At 39.3% G+C, this 22,435-nt stretch overlaps 1 protein-coding gene across 2 annotated transcripts; it reads left to right on the forward strand.

Annotated features, from left to right (window-relative positions):
• The first annotated feature begins 840 nt into the window (after positions 1-840).
• Positions 841-21,829, forward strand: LRP11 (LDL receptor related protein 11). Of its 2 annotated transcripts, XM_026666248.2 has the most exons (8): positions 841-1,647; positions 4,478-4,635; positions 10,297-10,438; positions 15,137-15,262; positions 16,641-16,838; positions 18,797-18,967; positions 20,439-20,537; positions 20,833-21,829. In XM_026666248.2, the coding sequence occupies exons 1-8, from the start codon at positions 1,092-1,094 to the stop codon at positions 20,985-20,987; spliced, it is 1,605 nt and encodes a 534-aa protein (XP_026522033.1). In that variant the 5' UTR covers positions 841-1,091; the 3' UTR covers positions 20,988-21,829. The 2 variants fall into 2 exon arrangements, with proteins under 2 accessions (XP_026522033.1, XP_087826344.1); XM_087970218.1 differs by lacking the exon at positions 18,797-18,967 and having other exon boundaries at positions 855-1,647.
• The last annotated feature ends 606 nt before the right edge of the window (positions 21,830-22,435 follow it).

Genomic DNA, 22,435 nt, shown 5'->3' on the forward strand with positions numbered 1-22,435 from the left:
GTATTCCAGACATTGACCACTCTGTTGCTGAAGTCGTATTTCCTGCAATCAAGTTTGGTGCGGTTAACCTTGAGTTTGTATCTATTGTGTGCTCTTGTGTTGTTATGGTTGAAGCTGAAGTATTCATTGACAGGTAGGACATTGCAATGTATGATTTTATATACTTTTTAATATAATATAATATAATATAATATAATATAATATAATATAATATAATATAATATAATATAATATAATATAATATAATATAATATAATATATATATAATATAATATAATTAATATAATATAATATAATATAATAAATATATAATATAATATAATATAATATAATATAATATAATATAATAATATAATATAATAAATATAATATAATAAATATAATGTAATGTAATGTAATGTAATATAATAATATTAATGTAATATTATAAGATAATAATATTATAAGTTTGGGGACCCCTGCTGTAATACACCTCAAAATTAAAAAAAAATTAGCAGCTGAAACATCCTCCTCCTCCTCCTCTTCCTCCTTTTTCTTCTCCTTCTCTTCCTCCTCCGTCATGATCAACCTGAGCCGATGAGGCTATAGGCCACCGCAGATACAGAGTTCTGCTTCCATCAGGTGTCCTGCTTCAGTCGAAGCGCGGCATCAGGAGCTTCCTCAGACCTTACCCGGAACGGGCACCCCCCACCTCCATCCGGACAATCCCACCTTCTGAACGTCAGCAACCCAACGTAGCAAGGAGCGACTGCCCGCCCCCCACCCCCACCCCCGACCGGAGAGAGCTAGGCGGGGCATCCCCAGAGCTCCTCCCCTCCGCCCACGGAGCGTGGGCGGGGCGGCCTCCCGCTTGGAACTGTTCGGGGATCGGTGGTGCTGACTGAAGCCGCTTGCCTTTGCTCTCCGTCCTCGGCGGGCTGGTGCAGGGAGGGGCCAGCATGGCGCGGCCGCCGACACCCCCTTCTTCTCCTTCTCCCGGACCGCATTGGTAGCAGCCAGGCTTCCTTCCTTCCTTCCTTCCTTCCTTCTGTCGTCGTCAGCGCCGCCATCGTCCTCCGCTCCCGGTGGCTGGGCACCGTCCCTTGGGTGCTATGGCCGCGGAAGTAGCCGGCCCCCCGGGCCTCCTCGTCCTCTGGCTCTTCCCGCCGCTTCTTTTGCTTCTCGGGGCGCCGGAGCCGTCAAGCGGAGAACTGAGATCCCTGGCGGCGTCGGCGTCGGGGGTGGAATCGCTGCTGGAGGAGTTCCGCCGCCAGCTCCAGCTCGAGCGGGATCCCTCCGAGCTGGAGGAAGTGGCCGGACGCTGCCGAGGAAGAGGGACTGAAGGACCAGCCGGCACCGGCGGGAGTTTCTTCTCGGTCAGGTCCGACTCCATCATCCGCACCAAGGACTCCATCGCGGCGGGGGCCACGTTCCTGGGCTCTCCGGGCTCGGTGGACGGTCCCAGGCATTGCCTGGATGCCTGCTGCGCCGATGCCCTCTGCACCCTCGCCGTCTTGCAGCAGCAGCAGCAGCAGCAGCAGCAGCCGGCCTCGGTCCGCTGCTATCTCTTCAACTGCACCTACCGCGGCCGCGCGGTCTGTGTCTTCTCCCCTCAGCGCGGCTACAACAGCTACTTCCTGGAACCCACCCGCCACTCTCCGCCTTTGGGTAAGAAGAACGGCCCGTCGGCTTAAGACTTCGCCGGTTGCTTGATCGGAATCTAAAATAAGAAAAGAGTTTCAGTTCAGGGAAGAAAAGGAGGGGAGGAGGGGAGCGAATTGCACGTGAGCAGCAGGCTCTTCAGAAGAAAGGTCGTTAATACTAGTATATAGGAATGGAGAGGTGATGTGGTATTAACCCCCCCACTCCTTTAACCTCAAACTATCCACTATTGACCTCACCCCATTCCTAAGAGGTCTGTAAGGGGCCTGCATAAGTGCACCATCGTGCCTACCGTCCCTGTCCTACTGTCCCCATTTATTCGTACCTATTCCCTGTATTCTTACTCATGTTTATTTATTTATTTATTTATTTGATTTGCCAATTGTTTCAGAAATGTAGGATACATGTTGTGAAACGAAATGGGAGAAAAAAAAGAAAGGAAACAATGGGGCGGAGCTGCGCTTTACTACATTTATATATATATTATCTTGTAAGCGATTGACAAATCAAATCAATCAAATCAAATCAATAAATAAATAACTCACTCCCCGCCTTGCCCCCCAAAGATTGATTGTCATTCTCTCTCTCTCTCTCTCTCTCTCTCTCCCTCCCCCCCTCCTATCTTATCATCTCTCCATCACTCATCTATCATCTATCTATCTATCTATCTATCTATCTATCTATCTATCTATCTATCTGATTTCTATAGACGCTCATCCCAGCAAGCAACTCTGGATGGCTAACAATTTTTTTTAAAAAAAATGCCAGCATCATCTACTTCACATATTTGTATAGCTGCACAGGCTGTTTGCTTTTTCCATTCCATGGCTTTCTTTGGTGGGTATTCAGTTCCAAGTATTCCCAGAAGGGATGTACCCTCTGCTTGGTTATATCCAATAAAAGGGAGCTCCCACTCCCTATGGATGATTGTTTCCTCTGTGAAGTTTTACTTCAAGTGCATTCTTGTAATTATCATGGGATAGTACAGAACAGGATTTTGCTTTCTTCTTTGTGACGTCAGGAGGGTTGTTGTTTCCCACCTCACTCTCCGTTTTGTGAAGGCTTTGCATTTCCATTCCTTTAGTTTTTTTTTCGTTCCCTGATCATCCTTGCTGCCTTACTCTGGGCCTGTTTTCCAGATTTTATGAATCCTTAAAGAGTGGTGCTCCGTGTGTCTATTCTTACTTCAAAATTGATTTGGGACTGGCAAAAGATGGTCAGATATGAATCTAATTTTGGTATATGTAGACTAACTACTTCAAACTAGTCCACTCCATAACACAAATTTATCTTTTTGCACTGTGATAATTTGTGTTTCTTCTTAACATATGTTGTTTAGTGTGCCAACTGCACATTAAACATGGACAGCTAGGTTTCAGTTTTGAAGAGTGATAGTGTTATTTTTCTGACTGGAAATGAATCTGTGATTATTAGGGAATAAACTGAAGAAGTTGCCTTACCCTGAGTGATTGACTCAGCATGTTAGAAGTGAAATGTATTTTCCTCATTTGTGTGTGAGGCCACAGTTAACTAGTCAGTTGTGTTTATTCAATAAACCATGATTCAATTAACATGTTAGTTATTGTGTCATTGCAGTTCCAGAATCAATTCATTGAGTTCGTTCCTTCCATTTTTCAAATTATTCTTGCAGCTGTTTTCCAAAACACTAGAATTTTATTTTTATAGCCCTGTTGCCTGAGATAATTAACTCAAATTTCTATTGCTGGTTACAAATTGGGGCTCTGGACAAGCCAAGTGACCAATGATTATGTATGCCTTTGTCTTGCCTTTTAGAAAGGCTTTCAGTTACATACCAAAATCGCAACTTACATTTACTAGCCTGGCTCAAAAATGAGCAGGATAATAATGAGCATAAAATATTATCCAACTATTATCCACAGTGGACCAGAAATGCTCAATGGGCCTCTTCACCTGAAATTCTTAACTGAGTCAATTAAAAATCTGCCAATGTTTTCCATTGCAGCTTTTTAGACATTCCAATTAAGTGTATAGAAAATAAACATATAAATTTCCTTTTTGATGAAACATTTTTAAGAGGGGTTCAATGTGCATGCACTTACATTATGAGACAGTCAAGCGATACAGCCAAATGATATGTGAAGCAGCACCTGACATTCGACATGCAATTATCCCTCCATCCGTGTGCAGCCTCCAGGCTTTCCACAACTCATTGAAACCCCAAAGAAAGATAAGAGATAATTCATGTTTCATGTTCTTAGTTCAGAAGCAATGGAAGCAATGGCAGCCTAGGGGGCTGCATAATGATGGAGGAGTATGGGGGAGGGGGGAACCAACAACAAGCAACAACAAACAAGCATTTCCAAGCATTGGCCAAATTGCAACTCTAGGTAGGCAAAAACCATGTCAAAATAAATTCTCAACCAAAGCTTGATCCTGAGTATCAAATGGAAAAGCAGAAACCTTTTTCACAAGGGAAAAAACATTTTGCAGAATTGGAGGACTAGATGTCAAAACCATGACCATAAAGTCACCAAACGGTGTCAATGAATATATGCTTGAGTCTGTGTCCCTGTTAGCAGATGGTTAAATAGAAAGCAAAATGTTATCTAATTTAAAATCTCAGAGTCTACTTTATATAGGCTTCATAAACCCGAAATATAGAAGTTTTTCATCTGTGTCCGATAAACTTGTACTAAAAGTCTGAAGTAGATTGATGAAAATATTTTGTTGTTAGGACAGATTTTTTTTATTTAAAAACATACTAAAACAATACAAGTGAATCAGGCAAAGACAATAATCTTAACTTTAAGTGATGTATACTCATTTTTTCACTAAGATTCTTTATTTTAATTAGAAACTGATGAGCCTCCTCTTAGCAAGGCAGGAGAAGATATTATTCTTCAATTACCTGTTGACTGGGTTATTCTGGATGGCAGAGAAAGTGTGGATGACCATGGAATCACACGATATGAGTGGACATTACTTCAAGGTGCATCTTCCGTTGATATGCAGGTACATTATATTTTGCAATACAAGGTATACTATTTGCTGCACCTTTTGTGGAATTTTGGAAACAACAGAGTTGAGAGATATTCACTGTTCTGTCAGAATAAAGCAAAGCAAAGAAATATTAGAAACGGTCACTTATTTTGTTGATATTTGTTTCCTGAAGCATGTATTTGTGAAATTAGGTTTACAGATGAATGCATGCACAGACTCTTGCACGCAAAGAGAACAACTGAATTCAGATTCAGTGAAGTTCAGACTAAATATATAAAAATCAGTGGAACTACTATAGTCATATCCAAAAAGTTCCTTTTTTAAATAGGTCTGAATCTTAGTTCATGCATCTTCGTTAAGCTATGGTTTATATAATTACAATTTACTGAATAAATCACAGTTAGTTTCACACATGATAAGCCATAAATAATGATTTATAAATCACAGTGACTAAGAACAAACAAAATTCAAGTCCACCCTCAATCGTGAAAATCTATTGAGTGACTTGGGACTAGTCACTCAATCTTTTGAGCAGATTGACATTTTGTTTTATTGTAACTAATCTGTCCGGGGGGAAATGATTCTATTCTATAAGCCTTCAGAATGAGGGGCAAAACAAACTGCCCACCCTAAAGGAAGGTATTGTTACGATAGTTAGGAGTCAATGTCATGACCCTCTGAGTGCTAACAAACAAATTGCAATATGAGGAGTTGCCCACCCAAGCCAGATTACTCTGCAAATGTGGTTCTGCCCTATCTAGATGAATTAGTGGTTGGCTAATTCCATTCAATAGAATATAATAGAATTCTTTATTGGCCAAATGTGATTAGACACAGAAGGAATGTCCATATGGTGGTGCATATGCTCTCAGTGTATTAATCAAGACTCATAAGATTCAACACTTAGTGATAGTCATAGGTTACTAATAAGCAATCAAATCATACTAGGAAACAAATAAAACTATATAAATTGTAAAGATACAAGCAACACCATTATAGTCATAAGTGGGAAGAGGTAGGTACTAGGAAGGATAAGAATAATAATAATACAGTCTTAGTAAATAATTTGACAGTGTTGTAGGAATTAGTTGTTTAGTAGAGTGATGGCATTCAGGAAAAAACTGTCCTTGTAGTCTAGTTGTTTTCGTGTGTAGTGCCCTATAGCATTGTTTTGAGGGTAGATGCTGAAACAATTTATGTTCAGGATGTGAGGGGTCTGTAGATATTTTCACAGCCCTCTTTTTTGACTCGTGCAGTATACAGGTCCTCAATGGAAGGCAGGTTGGTAGCAATTGTTTTTTCTGCAGTTCTAATTATCCGTTGACGTCTGTGTCTGTCTTGTTTGGTTGCAGAGCCAAACCAGACAATTGTAGAGGTGCAGATGACAGACTCATCTATCACACCAGGATCAAGTTTTCTCCAGTTTTAATGCAAAAAAGAGATAAAGAATCCCAATTTTGCATGTGCTATGGAGTGTCCTAAGTGCACTCTCCTTCCACTCTGGTTAGCTGGTAATGGGAAGATCAGGTCAAGATTGCTTCAGCTGTTTCTCTTACTTTAGTGAGCTATTGCTTGGTGTAGAGTTGCAGAATATGACTAACATATACTTGCTTGCATATTTAGGAAAATGCATGTCTTGAAGAGTGCAGGGCTGCACTGTGCTCAAAGACAGGGACATCTTTTCTTTATTTTGAAGGCATGTGCAATGAGTGTAAAACTGAAAGAAGTTGGGGCAAGGGAAATGTGTACAAGAATAACTGACAGAAAAGGAAAGGAAGGATGCTTGGTTGGCAGTGAAAATAGAAGGGATGGGTGATCTATGGAGAATCCCCAGAAGTCTGCCTTCTTTGTCTTTTCCAGGCTTCATGATTCCAGGAAGAGAGGCTTGCAAAACAAGGTGTTTGTTTATGTTGGATAGATCTTTTTCTTTGAAGACATTTCACTTCTTGTCCAACTCTCAAATAATTGAGAATCTCCATAGATATTTATAGGAACACTTCCCCAAAATTGGCAATTATTTATTGAATTCAGGATTTGCCCTATTGTCATCATACGGATGCAGTCGAAGGGGTACTTCTGCAGTAGTTATTACTTTATTATGTTATTATAAATAACAATGTTGTTATTTATTTATTATGTACTGCAGTTGTATTTTGCTTAATCAAAATTTATCTCCAATGGGGTTGCAATATTGTTGCAATTCCACTGAAATATTTAAAGGGTATGTCTATCCTATATCTTAAACTATTTGGCTCGTTTATTGGTGTATCTTGCAAATTAGATTGCTATATGGAAAAAAAAATCAAATGGCAAACCCCAAACATAAATAAGACTATTTCACTTTAAATTTAGCAGATTTTCCCCCTGACCTTCAGTTTGCTTAAGTTACATTAAAAGTTTTAGACCTGCTGGATATAAGCATACATTAACTGAAGCTACTGTATGAATGACTGCAAATTGATCTTGATCATGAATATCCATTTTATTCCCCAATTTAAAAGAGAGACTATAAAGTAAGAGAAAGTGTGGAAAAAGTAACCTCATTATAATGGGTGGCTTGAATTTTTTTAAAAAAAAGGGATATTTACAAGGAAAACTGAATTGGTAAAAATTATGAGCAATCTTCCACATGGCAAAAGGACCAGGTTATTTGAGGGAGCACCTTACCCCAATGACATCTGCCTTTCCCATCAGATGTGACACAAAAGATACGTTGTGACTCCTGCATATAAAGGAAAGAGGTCTTCGCAGCTTTAGTCATCATGGTCACCTCTAATACAGAGAGTGGTTGGCTCCTAGAAGCCAACACATAAAGCCTGATTGCAGTTATTGTTAACATAATTGGGGTCAGTTACTGATTATATTTGTTCACTGTAATGTTGATGTTAATGAGTTAATTTTCTATTCTTCAGCTCACAATGGTGAATAGAACTGTATGTTTGAACAAGATAAAATATAGATGCTTTGTTCAAGTCACCTCAATTCTGAGTAAGCAGTGGTATATAAAGAGAAACTAAACATATCACAGTGCCTTTTGGAAAGACCTACAGCATTTAGATCAGGGACAGCGGGCTAGAATAAAGACAACTTGTATTGTTTTAGTGTGCCTTATGCCAACACAAATGACATTTTATTTTGTTAGTTTTATTTATTTATTTATATGGTTTATATAGCTGTCGTCTCAGCAGATGATTCAGAGTAGCACATCAGCAATAAACAAATCAAAACTGAGTGCATATAAAAACCACACAAATGAACAAATAATCAGAAACCCAACAGGACATAAAATGCTTGGAAAAGCTTCCACCAATGGGAGCATATCTGACTCAGTACCTGGGGAAAGAGCCAAGTTAGTAATGGTTTTTGAAAAGCAGGCAGGGTAAGGCCACCCATATCCTATGGGGATGCTGTCCCAAAGGACAAGAGTGGCAACTAAGAAGGCCCATCCTCTACCTTCTGCCAGACGACACTGTCTAAGTGACAGGCATGCCAAGACTGCAAGATCTGACAGACTGAAGTAATTAGAGGTAACAGTTGCACAAATAACATGGCCCTGCACCATGAACAGTTTTATACATGAGAACCAACATCTTAATGTGTACCCCTGAGCATACTGATAAGCAGTGTAGCTCACAAAGTAGACATTAAGTGGGCATACTGAGATACCCATAACTATCGATAATGCTGCATTCTGTGGACCAGCTACAGCTTCCAACTGGTCTTCAGAGACAACTTCACAATACAGCACATTGCTATAATCCAAGAGGTGATCAAGGCATCAGTGATTATGAACAGGGCCTCCTGATCCAAAGTGGGTACAGTATAATTGTAGCTGTGCAAAGGCCTTCTGAGCCATGGCTGCCACCTGCTATTGAAAACTGACAGAATAGATCAGGGTTTCTCAACCTTGGCAATTTTAAGGAATGTGAAGTACAACTCCAAGGCTGGCTGGGGAATTCTGGGAGTTGTAGTACACATGTCTTAAAAATTGCTAAGGTTGAGAAATGTTGGAATAGATCCATCCCAGAGGTGGTATTCAGCAGGTTCTGACCAGTTCTGGAGAACTGGTAGCGGAAATTTTGAGTAGTTCGGAGAACCGGCAAATCCCACCTCTGACTGGCCCCGCCCCCATCTATTCTCTGCCTCCCGAGTCCCAGCTGATCTCTGGGTCTTCTTTTGTTGCCCTGCACAGGAGAACGGAGCTGGAAAGCAGGCTAGTGGGGTGGCGAGGGAATGGGGATTTGGCAGTAACCTTCCCCCAGGAGTGGGGAGAGAATGGAGATTTTACAGTATCCTTCCCCTGCCACGCCACGAAGCCACGCCCACAGAACCGGTAGTAAAAAAAATTGACTCCCACCACTGATCCATCCCCTGTAGAAGAAACAATACAGTTTTGTGATTTAATCATAACAGGAAGAAAATAATACATTTCTTTCTGTAATAATCCTTTTAGTGGAACTTGTTTTTCCTACAGTAAGCCTGCAAAGATTTCCCTGCCGCTTCTCTCTCAATAGCTATAAGAGTGCTCTTCTTCACAGGCAACCCAGTGAGGTGCTAAGATTCTAATGCTTCAATCTGATGCACAACTATGCAGCATAGTTGAAGTTACTCCTTGTGACAAGGGAAGATGGATGTGGGGATCTGTAGGAGAGGAAGATTGGTTTAGTTGAACGATAAGCAGTGAGAATTGCATACACAGAGCTTGCATTGTTAGCTAAACTGAATTCTCAGATCTAAAAAAAATTCTAGAAACAACAGCATAGAATCTATGATAAAAGAATCAGAATAGAATCAGTGATAAAAGCTGTGAAGAAATGGCTTTTCTGTACCAGATATCAGATGCCTGATTATATGGACTCCTGCTTCATGGGGTTCCCATCCATTTGTGTATCCTCTATGTACCCACCCAAGCACACAAACTCCTTTTATTTTCTTCTTTTGTGAAGATGATAATTTAAGTGAGGTTTGTTTCTGAGCCAAAAATAAAATGATGCTGCTTCCCTCCAGTTGACAAGACTGGCAAGTGAAACATATTTCATTACTAAATCATTTTATCTTCCATCATACCTGAGATGTGGACTTGTGGCTTACAGTGTTCTTCATTGTGAAAATGTCTTGGGGGCTTGAAAGAATAACTTCCGGCTCTCTGCTACTTGAGAAAGCTGACTGATTCACTGACTTGAGATGTAAAATGTGAATTTCCTCTTTATATTTTAAGATCAGTTTTAAGATTTAAAACTAATGACATGACAGCAGCAGTCCTGGAGAATTTCAAACACTTTGCTCTTTTATGATAGCACTGCACTGAAATGTGCACTTTCTCAAATCTGTATTTTTTTGCTACACCATCTTGAAATGAAAGAGAGCATTGATCCAATGTGATTCGGGGGGACTTACAAAGGATCACTATATTTGTTTCCAGTATCCATGTTACCAATAAATCCTAGACTTTTCTGGACTTGCTTTACCTGTGCTCAGGCAACCTAGGTAGGAATAAAAAGGCATGATGCCTTTACATGTACACCCTCCTATGTATATGATAGAATGTGTGTGTGTGTGTGTGTGTGTGTATGTATGCGTGTGTGTGCATGTCATGATTGTATGAGAGTTGTACCTTGGTAGCTACAGTATGAAGGATGGGATTCAATCAATGCCCTATTTTATTTGGCTCAGGTACCTCAGCCAGGAACACTGAAGCTCTCTCATATGGCAGAAGGGAAATACACACTACAGCTGACCGTGACTGACACAGCTGGCCAAAGGAGTTCAGATAACGTCTCAGTGACGGTACTTCCAATGATTCATTCTGAATTAGGTGAGAAAACTGCTGAAATAACTGTTTTCTTGTTCTGTGGTAAAGTTGAGAGAAAGACTGTGTATTGCTGTAATTAAAATCACAACAGAACGTGCTTTAAATACATTGTAAATAGGGTACAGGTCTTTATAGTTTAAACTACATTAAAGAGGCAATTTCCACAATGTACAATATCCTCCACATTTCCTTCTACACCAGTGCTTTTTAACTCTTGGCAACTTTAAGATGTGTGGACTTGAACTCCCAGAATTTCTAATTGCCAAGGTTGAAAAACACTGCAAAAGCTTGTTCTTTTTTTCATTTGGCTCTCCTGGCATGCATTCTAGTAAACTGTATTACAGATGTAGTCTCTAAGTCATAATTTTGCCATTCTATGTGGCAAATTTTGCCATTATATATCCCACTATAGCAGGACCTACAATACTAACACAATACTAACCCGGGCAGAGATCTTGAAATTGAGCAACACATTTAAACAACTTTATCTCATAAGAAAGTAGTTTTTCCTTCTATATACAATACCAAGAATGCTTCATTCCTTTTTACATAATGCACAATTGCTCCAATCATCTAGTTAAATGAGTCCCATATGGTATTTACTCAAATTGGCTCTGGGTGGTTTACAAATAGTAACATGAAAACCAATGCCAGCCAAAAACAAGATGACATCTGGGCACAATCTACAAACAGAAAATAAAAATAACAAATATGCAAAGCATTTGTTCCAGCACTCATCCTGTGTGCCAACTTTGTCCATAATTCCTACATTTCAATCCCGTCTTAAATGAGCTCCTAGAGAACTTGATGGCATAGTCCTCCATTTTTTTTCCCTACAAGCAATCGTAGATTGGGATTTGGGAGCTAGCAAAAGAACCATCCAAAGTGACCTAGTGAGTAACCATGGTTGAGAGTGGACTTGAATAAGGATCTGGCTATTTTTAGTCCAATACCTTAGCATGTGCTGGCTTTGAAATGTCAGGAGAAATATCCTTGAAAGACAGAAGGCAGAAGAGCTGGAACCAGGGGAGTGGTGAGATAAGAGACATCTCAGCCCACAGAAAGAATGGGAGTGTAGAAAGTGTCTCAGAAGGGACCCTCCTTAGTTCCTGGAAAGTAAAGGTGTGGGAGAGGAGAAGTTCTTTCAGACTTGCAATATTCTATTATTAGACCCTTACAAGAAAGGTATGTTAGAGTTTGCAGCAGAAATTCAAGTCCAGAAAACACACAGGTGACCGATTCAGCAGGATCATTAACTTCTTTATAAACATAATAATATGAGTAAAGTTTACAATACCATTTGTAGATTCTTTCAACGTAACATAAGCAAAAACACAAGCAGCCGCAGCTCAGAGCAGATATCAGTTTCAGCAAGCAAGCAAGACTAATTTCACTTTCAGTTCTCAGCAAAGCACACAGAGCCAAACACACCCAGGCTGTCAGCTCCCATTGGCTGGTCTTTGCCATGCTTACTCACTTGCTGACTTTGTTAAACGTGTCTCTGCCAGTTAATGAATGTACTCTGACAAGGTAGAGTTAGTTTCTTCTTTGGAGTACCTTGAAAGGCTCACAAGCTTTTACCACCTACTTCTGCATCTCTCCAAGTATATAACCAATTCCAGTAGGTACCATCTCATCCTTGAGTCATAACCAACAGTCAGATTCAGATGTTGGGGACCAGATGCATGACTTACAAGGTGCCAAGGTCAGAGGATACCACAGTCTATCTTTCCTGCAGATACTGCATCTCCCTTCTCCCCACAGCCCTCCTGTCTCTACCAGCCTAGTCTTTGGAGAAGGACTCCATTGTTGCACCCTGGGCCTGGCTCATTGCTTTTTAGCTTCTCAACTTTGCTCCATTTTCCCTTTCTTTCCCTCCAGATTTTTACAACCTCTCCAGCTCAGCTGTATTTCCCCCCCCAACATTCTAATCACCATAGCAACCATTGCTGGGAAGTATCCTTGCTCTCCTGACCCTTCTTTCTCCTATTATTTATTTATCAGAATGATGTTCTCCACTTTTATTCAGGAGCTCGATTTAAATAATCTAAAGATTTATTTTGGGTTGCATGAGTGAGACTGAGCTACACCAAAAATTCAAGAGAATTACTGAAAGGAATCTGGTCTCCTAAGATACCAGTTTCTGGGAGATATTCTAGGTTGCCCCTGATGCTTATAAAGATAATTACAAGCTTGATATTCTGACAGATGATCTGTCAACAGACACACAAGTGGTCCTTGACTTACAACAGTTTGTTTAGTGATGACTTATGAGCACTTTTCACACAACCATTGCAGCATCTCCAAAGTCACGTGATCAACGTTCAGATGCTTGACACCTGACTCATATTTATGTGCCATGTCCCAGGGTCATGTGATCATCTTTTACAACCTTCTGACGAGCAAAGCTAATGGGGAAGCCAGATTCACTTAACTGGATTACTAACATAACAACTATAATGATTCACTTAACAACTGTGGCAAGAAAGGTTGTAAAATGGGGCAAAACTCACTTAACTGTCTCAACATTGGGCTTAAGTATGGTTGTAAGTTGAGGACTACTACCCCCATTTATGAAGCATTCAAAAGGACTAACCATAGGCCAAAAAAGGAACAAACGTTGCTGAGCACTTCCTCTCTTATCAACATACCAGCAGCCAGGGAAGGAGGAACCAATATCTAATCATCGCACTAAGCAGCAATGAAAGAAGAACAATACCACTAATGATCACATCCTGCCCAAATCCAACAAGGCTGGCAGTTCAGACTACTATATCTAAACAGACAACAAAGCTCACTCCTAACCAGGTAATGAAAGAGTTGCACAAAGCAAACCAAGCTCAGAGAATACCAAGAATTCCAAAATTCAGCCATGAGCTACATATTGGCTATAGACCTACATATAGACCTTAGCAACTGAGCCCCATTCCAACTTCCAGGAAAGTTAAGTATTGAGCAAAATAAAATGATTCTTAAGTGAACACATGAGGTGGAGAAGGGAGGGAGGGAGGGAGAATGCAAAATCATTGGTTGCTGTCATCTCATACTGATGGTTCTCTTACACAGCTACACCAGCATTACTCTCACTTCAGCATGTACTGCTGTTAGATACCCAAAATTTGGTCATAAGGGCATATATTGGTTGGAAAATGATTTTTATTACCATTGATTATAATGGTAATACTGCTACCCTACAAAAAGATCTTGACTATGTATCAGAATGGTCAAACAAATGGCAACTTCAAATCTCAACAAATAAATGCTCTGTCTTACATATTGGCAAAAAAATCAGAAAATAAAATACAAGCTGAATAGTCAAGATCTTGTTGATGACCCAAGCTCTGTAAAGGACCTTGGAATACTCACCTCTAATGATCTAAGTGCTAGAGCCCACTGCAACTACATAGCCAAAAAGGCATTAAGAGTTGTTAACCTAATCCTACGTAGCTTTTTCTCTGGTAATATCACACTACTAACCAGAGCATACAAAACATTTGCTAGACCAATACTCGAATACAGTTCATCAGTCTGGAACCCACATTACGTATCTGATATTAGCACAATTGAGAAAGTCCAGAAATATTTCACAAGAAGAGTTCTCCACTCCTCTACTCGTTGTAGAATACCTTATGCCACCAGACTCGAAATTCTAGAACTAGAAAACCTTGAATTACGCCGTCTTCGGTCTGACTTAAACATGGTATATAAAATCATACATTGCAATGTCCTACCTGTCAATGAATACTTCAGCTTCAACCATAACAACACAAGAGCACACAATAGATACAAACTCAAAGTTAACCGCACCAAACTTGATTGCAGGAAATACGACTTCAGCAATAGAGTGGTCAATGTCTGGAATACTCTACCCGACTCTGTAGTTTCTTCCCCAAACTCCAAAAACTTTAACCTTAGACTGTCTACTATTGACCTCACCCCTTTCCTAAGAGGTCTGTAGGGGGCGTGCATAAAGCGCACCAACGTGCCTACCGTCCCTGTCCTATTGTTTCTCTTATTCTTTTATTTTTTCTTATATGTACCCATTTCATGTATTCACAACTATGTATACACTTATACTTATTATCTTGTAAACAATTGGCAAATCAAATAAATAAATAAAAATAAATAAATAAATAATTACGTGTGAAAATGGTTGTTAGCTGAGATAATTGCTAAATGGGGAGCAGGTGTAATCTCTATTGTTAAATATTCATAATTCCTCCAGACTTCACAAAATCACTTTGTGAAATAAATGCATATGTAGAGGACACATATATACAATGTAGGGGGAAATAGAAAGAAATGGGAGGGCTACATATGCTACCTTCAGCTTTGAAACAACAGGCAGGATATAAATCCAATAAATAAATGTAATGAAGGTCATATCATATAAAATGCAATAATTACGAGCAATCAGCTCAAAGTAGCAGCTTCTCAGCTCAGCAAGTAGAATACAGTTTATGTCCTATGTATGCTGAATTTGGTTTAACTGGATAGTTGCTTTTCCCCCCCTTGTCCAGAGATACCATTTGTTGAATGGTTTTGCCTTATTCTTCTACCTGAAATATTCATAGGGTTAGGAAAGGATGAAAGGATGCTTAACAGGGGGGCTTCCACTGTTTCAATATCCATTTTAAACAGCTGCTTCTTAGATTTTTGCAAATTAATTTGTCTTCTAATCTGAGAATTGACCTACTGCAGGTTGCATTGGCAAATGTTCCCGATACCAGTTCCTCTGTGATGACGGCTGCTGCATTGACATCACTTATGCTTGTGATGGAGAGAACCACTGCCCTGATGGGTCAGATGAAGCTTTTTGCCATAAATGTGAGTGAACCTGTCCATTTAAGCATTAAAAAATAGCTCAACAATAATAATAGCTCAATAATGAGGGAAGGCGTGTAGATTTGAAATCCTGCGTTTGAGTCTTAGGGTGAGGAAAATAGCAATAGCACTTAGATTTATATACTGCTTCATGTGTTTTACAGTCCTTTCGAGGCGGTTTACGGAATCAGCATATTGCCCACAACAATCTGCGTCCTCTAAATGTCTATGGAGATTCTCAGTCATCCAGGTCATGGTTGTCCTAAAGGTGCTTTTTCAAGAGGCAACTGGACTTTCTGGACCAGTTTTTCAAGTTGCCTCCTGAAAAAGAACCTTTGGGACAATCTGGGTCCTCATTTTACTAACCTTGGAAGGATGGAAGTCTGTGTCCATCTTGAGTTGGAGAACATCAAACCCCTGGCTGTGAGCAGTGTGTTAGCCTGCAATAGTGCATTCTAACCACGGTGGCATCACGGCTCCTATGAAAAAGCTAAAGAACCATCATCACTGAGCTTGTGGTACAAGCATGATTTAAAGCCATAGTCAAACGTTTTGCATATCTCTGAACATGCCAGAAGTTTTCCTAATTTTCTTCCAAGAAAAGTAAGCACACAGTCACTCCATTGGTAGCATATAGACTAGCAGTACCTTTTAATATTTGAAAAGAAAAGAAAACATGTAGAAGAGACAAAAACCCAGTTAAGCAACATTTCCTTTTTTTTCAATGCTACCATTTGCACACTAATATCAGTATTGATTGAGTCTAGGCCAGTGTTTCTCAGCTTTAGCAGCTTGAAGATGTATTGACTTCCCCCACCCATGCTGGTTGGGAATTCTGGGAGTTGACGTCCACACATTTTCAAGTTGCCACAGGTTGAGAAACAGTGATCTAGACACACCAGCAGCTTAAAAAGGATACACTTGCCTTGGGTCCTGCAAACACAGGAGGCCTCATCTGTCCCCCTTGCTCTTTCTTGGCCCCCATGTTTTCAGCAAAGTTAATTGTGTAACGTATAGCTACCATACTTACACTGCAAGTTTCCAACTGGCCAGTAGATGCTAGCAAAGATCTGGGGGTTTGACTATCATTATGCTATCTTCTAGCAGTTGGCTAGATTGTTGCAGTCCAGGCGCTTTGGATCTACAAAATAAAATAAAATGGTGGCAGGTATGTAGAATGGATTTTTGAGCAGGAAGGGATGAAAGGATATTTTGAGTGAGAAAATGAAGATAGTCCCTCACAAACTGATGTGACCTTCATTTATTTTATCACATCTCAGTGGTATCTGGTTGATGAGAAGCTAAACAATGAATTAAGTTGGATTTTGGCCTAATCCAATTGGACTTTCCTTATGTTCTTGTGTTTTCTTTTTACACTCAGATAATTCAGGACAGAATGCAATAACTCACATAGACACTATTCAACAAAATTCAGTTGAATTAATGAAAAAAGCCAACAAGGATCTTACATTTGAAATCACCCAGACAAGTACACTAAGCAGTCAAGTACTTGAACCAGAGAAAATCAAACAATCACCCTCTCAGGGACTACAGAAACACGTTACAGGGTTTATACCAGGTAAGATTAACAATATGATTGATTGATTGATTGATTGATAAAATGTATTGGCTGCCCATGTTACCATAAGGTAACTTTGGTTCGATTACAGTCATAAAAATATATCTACATTAAAACATAAATAAATTTAAACCAAAGATTAAAATCTAAGGACATGTGGGGAGGACAAGGGAGAGTGGGGGAGAATGGGGGAGAGGTGGGATCTGTTGTTAACTCGATCGACTACCTCCACCTTTATATTTTGAATAAATTGTTTTTTTCTACAGTCCTATGAATTGGCAAAATGTTATTACAATCTCCTGGGCACTGCAGTCAAAAGATTCATATGATGTATGAATATATACATTAATGCATTAAAGTGTTAGAATAGTATGTTAGTAAATAGGCTTACTTACAAAGTTAAGTTTATTTTTGCTCAAATGTGGAATAATTGTATATAGTCATGTATAAGTCTATCCACAGAATAAGCTGACCCTTAAATTTTTAACCAAAATGCCATGAAAAATGTGCCACTTGTAGATAAGCTGACCCTCAAAAAAATTTAAGGTTTAATTTTCACAATTGTTCCTTGAGTTGACTATAGAAATCTGTTAAAGAAATGCATGCAATTAATTCAGCTACAGCTTTGGGAAAACAGGTAATTTCCATAATTTGATGAGTATACAGTCAAGGTTGGGTATAGATGGGCAGAAGATAGAGCATAATTTACATATGTATCTCAAAAACACCAATGTATTAATCAGTGTTTTCCTCTAGATATTTTGCACAGACTGAAAAAAAAAATAGAGAGAGCTATATTCAGTGCTATTCTTGTATTATTGGAGCACGCTTTCATGCGCTTATGTGGTTTCCTCCTACTCATCGCAGCCCTTTTGCCTCTGCAAAGCTGCTCCTGAAAATTAAAATTGAGATTGAGCAAATATTGCCTGAGAGAACACAGGATGGAATTTCTGAAAATGAGAGGCTTCATTTCATATGAGCAGAAGTGTTTTCTCCTAGTAGAATATTCCTTCTTGGATGGAATCAGCAGAGGTAGTCCTTGAATTACAACAATTCGTTTAACGATTGTTCAAAGTTATAACAGCACTGAAAAAATGGACTCACTGCCATTTTTCACACTTATGAATGTTGCAGCATCCCCATAGTCATGTGATCAAAGTACAGATGCTTGGCAGCTGATTCATATTTATGACGGTTGCAGTGTCCTGGGGTCAAGTGATTACTTTTTGCAACCTTTTGACAAGCAAAGTCAATGGAGAAGGCAGATTCACTTAACAATCATGTTACTACTTAACTTCAGTGATTCACTTAACTGAGGCAAAAAGGGGCAAAATTTACTTAACGACTGTCTCGTTTACCAACAGAAATTTTGGGCTCAATTGTGGTTATAAGTTGAGGACTATTTGTAATCTCCCTAGCTTGTTATATTTGAAGATAAATTACTATTATGGAATAGTAACAGCACATAATGCCATGCGACACACAAGCATAATGTTCTATCATTTATTCAAACTTCCCTTCACTCAAGGGAGAACTGTGGGGACATTCTGTCATTAGACTACTTATGAACAAATTGTCATCATCTCACCCTTCCCACTGTGCTTCCACGGTGTGATAGCCTCAGGATTGGTTGACTGGAATATACAAGGGATAAATGCCTTATATAGGGAAGCAACATCTTCAGTACGAAGAACAGGGAATGAAGTGAATAGAAATAGCTAGACAGTTCCAGGTGTTGGATTCTGTTAAATTCACCGGTAGGGGGAAACAACATGCATTTTGGGAACTGTGTCAACAAAAGGGATAAGGGCAAGATTCTGAATCCTGCTATAGCCTTTGCTTAAATTACGGTAATGTATTCCAAATACATTACAAAACCTAACTGCTGTCTGATTTTCATATATTAAGGGTAATTACAAGGATTTGGAGTTAATCTATTTTTCCTCTTACAATTACAGAGCAGTGCTTGCTCCCCCTAGCCACTGGTTCGTGCAACAGACACCTCTCTCGCTGGCATTTTGATGCTTTTTCAGGCACTTGCATGCATTTCATCTATGGTGGTTGCAAAGGCAATGAAAACAACTTTCTTCAAGAATCTGATTGTCTTGCTGAATGTGTAAAAGTTCATGGTAATAATCACCTTTTGGGGTAGGGAAGTGGCACAACATAACATGGCATAACACTGTAATCTGAACTGTGTTTTAGCAATCCTTCTATTGATGGAGAAAAATTTGGTAAAAAGCTTAAGAATGTCATCTCTTTGCAGTCTGCTAAAGTGCAGATCTGTCTGCATAAAATCTATCATAATAATGGATAGATTTGCATGGCATGTAAATATTGGAATGGCATCGAATACTGATTTTTTTTTTGTACTTTATCTACATGGGCTTGGCAGTTTTTGCCAACTTTAAAATTTTATCATTTAACATTCCTAGCTTGCAAAGGGTCATCTCACTTCTCTGGGCCCTTGTCAGTTACTTTGTCTAAGGTGAACATTTTTCAGTATTTCCAATTTCCAAACTCTAAGAACAGAAAAAGAATTTGTAGAGCAGTCAGCAATCATTCTTAAGTGGAACTACTTCTCCAAACTTATTGGTCAAGTTTATTGACTAAACCAAATTGTGCTGTTCTCTTCATTTTGAAAACGTCACTTTGAAGCCTCCCTATCAAAGCACTGTAATCAAGACAGTTGCTCTAGGCTAGATTTCACATGTTAAATTGTAATATAATCATTGCTTTAGGGCTGAATATATAAACTATACAATTTAGTGAACCGTACCTAAACCAAGGTATGTGGCGGAAGCTCAGCTGCATCTAGTCTCTGCTTTTGTGACTGTATTCTTAAGAACAACCTTTTTTTCCTGTTAACTGTTTCAACTTTGTGCGTTGGCACAATTTATTCTAAGATTTCTGTGTCTATCTCTCAATAGCCATTTTTAAATTCCTTTCAACTACTGTTAAAGAAGCTATCCTGCCACACCCTACCAGTTATTTTACATCCCCCAACTTTTCTGAAGGAAAATATTTTATTAAAAAAAAGTGGTGCATCCAGAGTCACTGCTACAATAGACAGTCAGATGGAGGTTCTTACTTCACACCTAACTCTGCCTTTTTCATGTTGGTGACATCCTAGTCTCAGAAGTGAGCATCAAGTAATTTCCCAATAAATAATTCATGTCAAATGGAGGGATTTAGCTTAGCCCCAAGCAAGTCAAGTTAGTTAAAAGCACCATGATCCAGTCAATTGGGCAATGCAAAAAGGATCATTTAGTTATGTTAAAATCTCATCCGGAAGAGGGTCTCAGAGTGCAAATATGGTAGTCCACAAATAAAGATGTTTCTAATTTTATTACAGTACCTAGTGTAAGTCATAGTTCTTAAAGCACACTTGACTGTTGTGATGTAATTTATGTGCTACTCACAGGAGTATCAAACTGGCGGTCTGTGGGCTTGATGTATCACATGCAGGCCATGCCCACCTCGGCTCCGCAAAGGCAAAAAAGTCATAATATGTCATGATACGTCACGTGACACAATCAAGTTTGACACCCATGTACTGCTGAGATATATATTGATAATGCATTGTTTTGTTTTTTGTAGATTTTAGAATCTCAGGGAAAGACACAGATAAGAATGACAATGGTATTGTGAGCTTGAAGAGAACTCAGATTGAAAAGAGCCTTCCAGTCCCAGAAACAGGTAAAGATGTGGGGATTTTTTCCAACTGATTTATTCTGTGTCGAGAAAATATACAAAAATATAGTGAATCACCACGGAACAAAAGGCATCATCCACAGTGTATGAACTATTGGAATGTATTATTATATCTCCCTCATGACTATGTCCTGATAGAACAGATATACTCATCTCCCCTTAAGTGGTTCTGTTTTGGGAAATCCTCAGGAAGGTAAATTATTTATTTGGCTAATATGATGCTTCTGCCTTATCTATGGATTGGCTGCCTACTTAGTATTTTGCTTCTTACTCTTTTTAGGTGCTGTACTTCCACTGGCTTTGGGGTTAGCCATCACTGCTTTGCTGCTGCTCATGGTCACTTGCCGTTTGCGTTTAGTCCGGCAGAAATTAAAGAAAGCGCGCCCCACTACATCTGAGGAGTCAGATTACCTCATAAATGGAATGTATCTCTAGAGCAAGATTCAAGATACTCTTTTTTGCTATCAAGCTTTCTCACAAAAGTGTGCCTCTTGCATCTCATAAACTGTGTTACCAAAATCAGCCGTTTCCCCAAAATTTTCTTTCAAGGCCTGACAGATGAACACCATTTGATTTTCAAATTTGGTAACTTGGAAGATGTGTGGATTTCAACTCCTGGAGTTTCCCAACCAGCATGGAATTCCAGGAGTTGACATCTAGTCAAATGCCAAGGTTAAAAAATACTGATGTACAGTGGTAATGGCATGTGGTATCTTTCACCAACATGGTGTCCTCCAGGTATTTTGATCTACAATGCTTTTCATCCCCAAGCCAACAAGAGGCTCTAGAATGGAATAATTTTAAGAATAGCCTATGATGGAGGTATGAGCTAATGCAATTTATCTGTTGCAATCCCACCAAAACAAAATCATATTACTGGTGAACAAGTGCAATGCCACTACAGCTTAAAATACTTTTAGCGTACAAAAGATTTTCTTTTAAACTTATCCTCTCTTTGCACTCTTTAGCCATCTCTGTTTTGCGAACTAATTTTGTGTGGTGATAAAATCCAATTTGAAACACTGGAAGCTAGTGGTTGATCCATGCTCCTGGCAATAGCATGATGTCCTGTTGCAGTGGTCCACATCACAGCAGATACCGACACAGCAGTCACATCTAATCCAAATATGTATTTTTGTTAGAGCTTTGACTCATTATAGGGAATTACTTTCCAAACTTGTAGAGCTCGCTTTTCTTTTAATGTGACATTATGATCTAGTCAAAGTATTTTCCCATGAAAAATTGCACTTGGAATATATAAATGGAGACTTGGAATTCATGCTTCAGCTTCCTTTTCTACAATGAATGCAGGCAGACACTATACACCTAAAAGCATTCTATTGGTTTCCACAGGTTGGGGTCAGGGGATGCAAGAGAGATTACATGATGGAAATGATGTACTGTGCATCACATATAACATGTTGCGTGATAAAAATGACACAACTTGCATCCTGTGTGCGATGTCATTACACCTGAAAAATCATTTTGACTTCTATTGAATGGCTATGAAGTAACCCATTCCTCTTAATGAACTAGGAAATCAGGCATACAGTTCTCATTATGTCACATGACCGTTCTGACATCCACAGTACTTTGCCTTGTTCCTCAGTGCAGCCAGGTTCTGCTCGATTGTAATCAGACAGTACTAGATCATCTATGAAAACTGCAGTCTCAAATTATGCACTGGAAATCTTTTGTTTGCAGTGGAGCACCAATTTTAGTTTCTCCTTTACCTCTGAGGAAGGCACGACAGTTTCACTGTATTACTTAAATTAGCTACTCTATTTTAATCTTCCAATGTTGGAGATAAATATAACCTTAGGCTTATATTTCTTTCTCCTTACAGCTTTCCAATCTTTTCTATTTTCATTTCTGCCTTTTTC

This window comes from Notechis scutatus, chromosome 1, assembly GCF_049901735.1.
Source record: "Notechis scutatus isolate UNSWTSFEM ecotype Mainland chromosome 1, rNotScu1.2, whole genome shotgun sequence".
NCBI classification, from domain to species: domain Eukaryota; kingdom Metazoa; phylum Chordata; class Lepidosauria; order Squamata; family Elapidae; genus Notechis; species Notechis scutatus.

What these genes read in the sequence shown, in the direction of transcription:
- LRP11 (XM_026666248.2), top strand. Translation starts at nt 1,092, where the DNA reads ATGGCCGCGGAAGTAGCCGGCCCCCCGGGCCTCCTCGTCCTCTGGCTC. An exon ending in CGTTACAGGGTTTATACCAG is followed by an intron (nt 16,839 to 18,796) that starts GTAAGATTAACA and finishes TTACAATTACAG; the next exon opens with AGCAGTGCTTGCTCCCCCTA. An exon ending in CCTTCCAGTCCCAGAAACAG is followed by an intron (nt 20,538 to 20,832) that starts GTAAAGATGTGG and finishes TACTCTTTTTAG; the next exon opens with GTGCTGTACTTCCACTGGCT.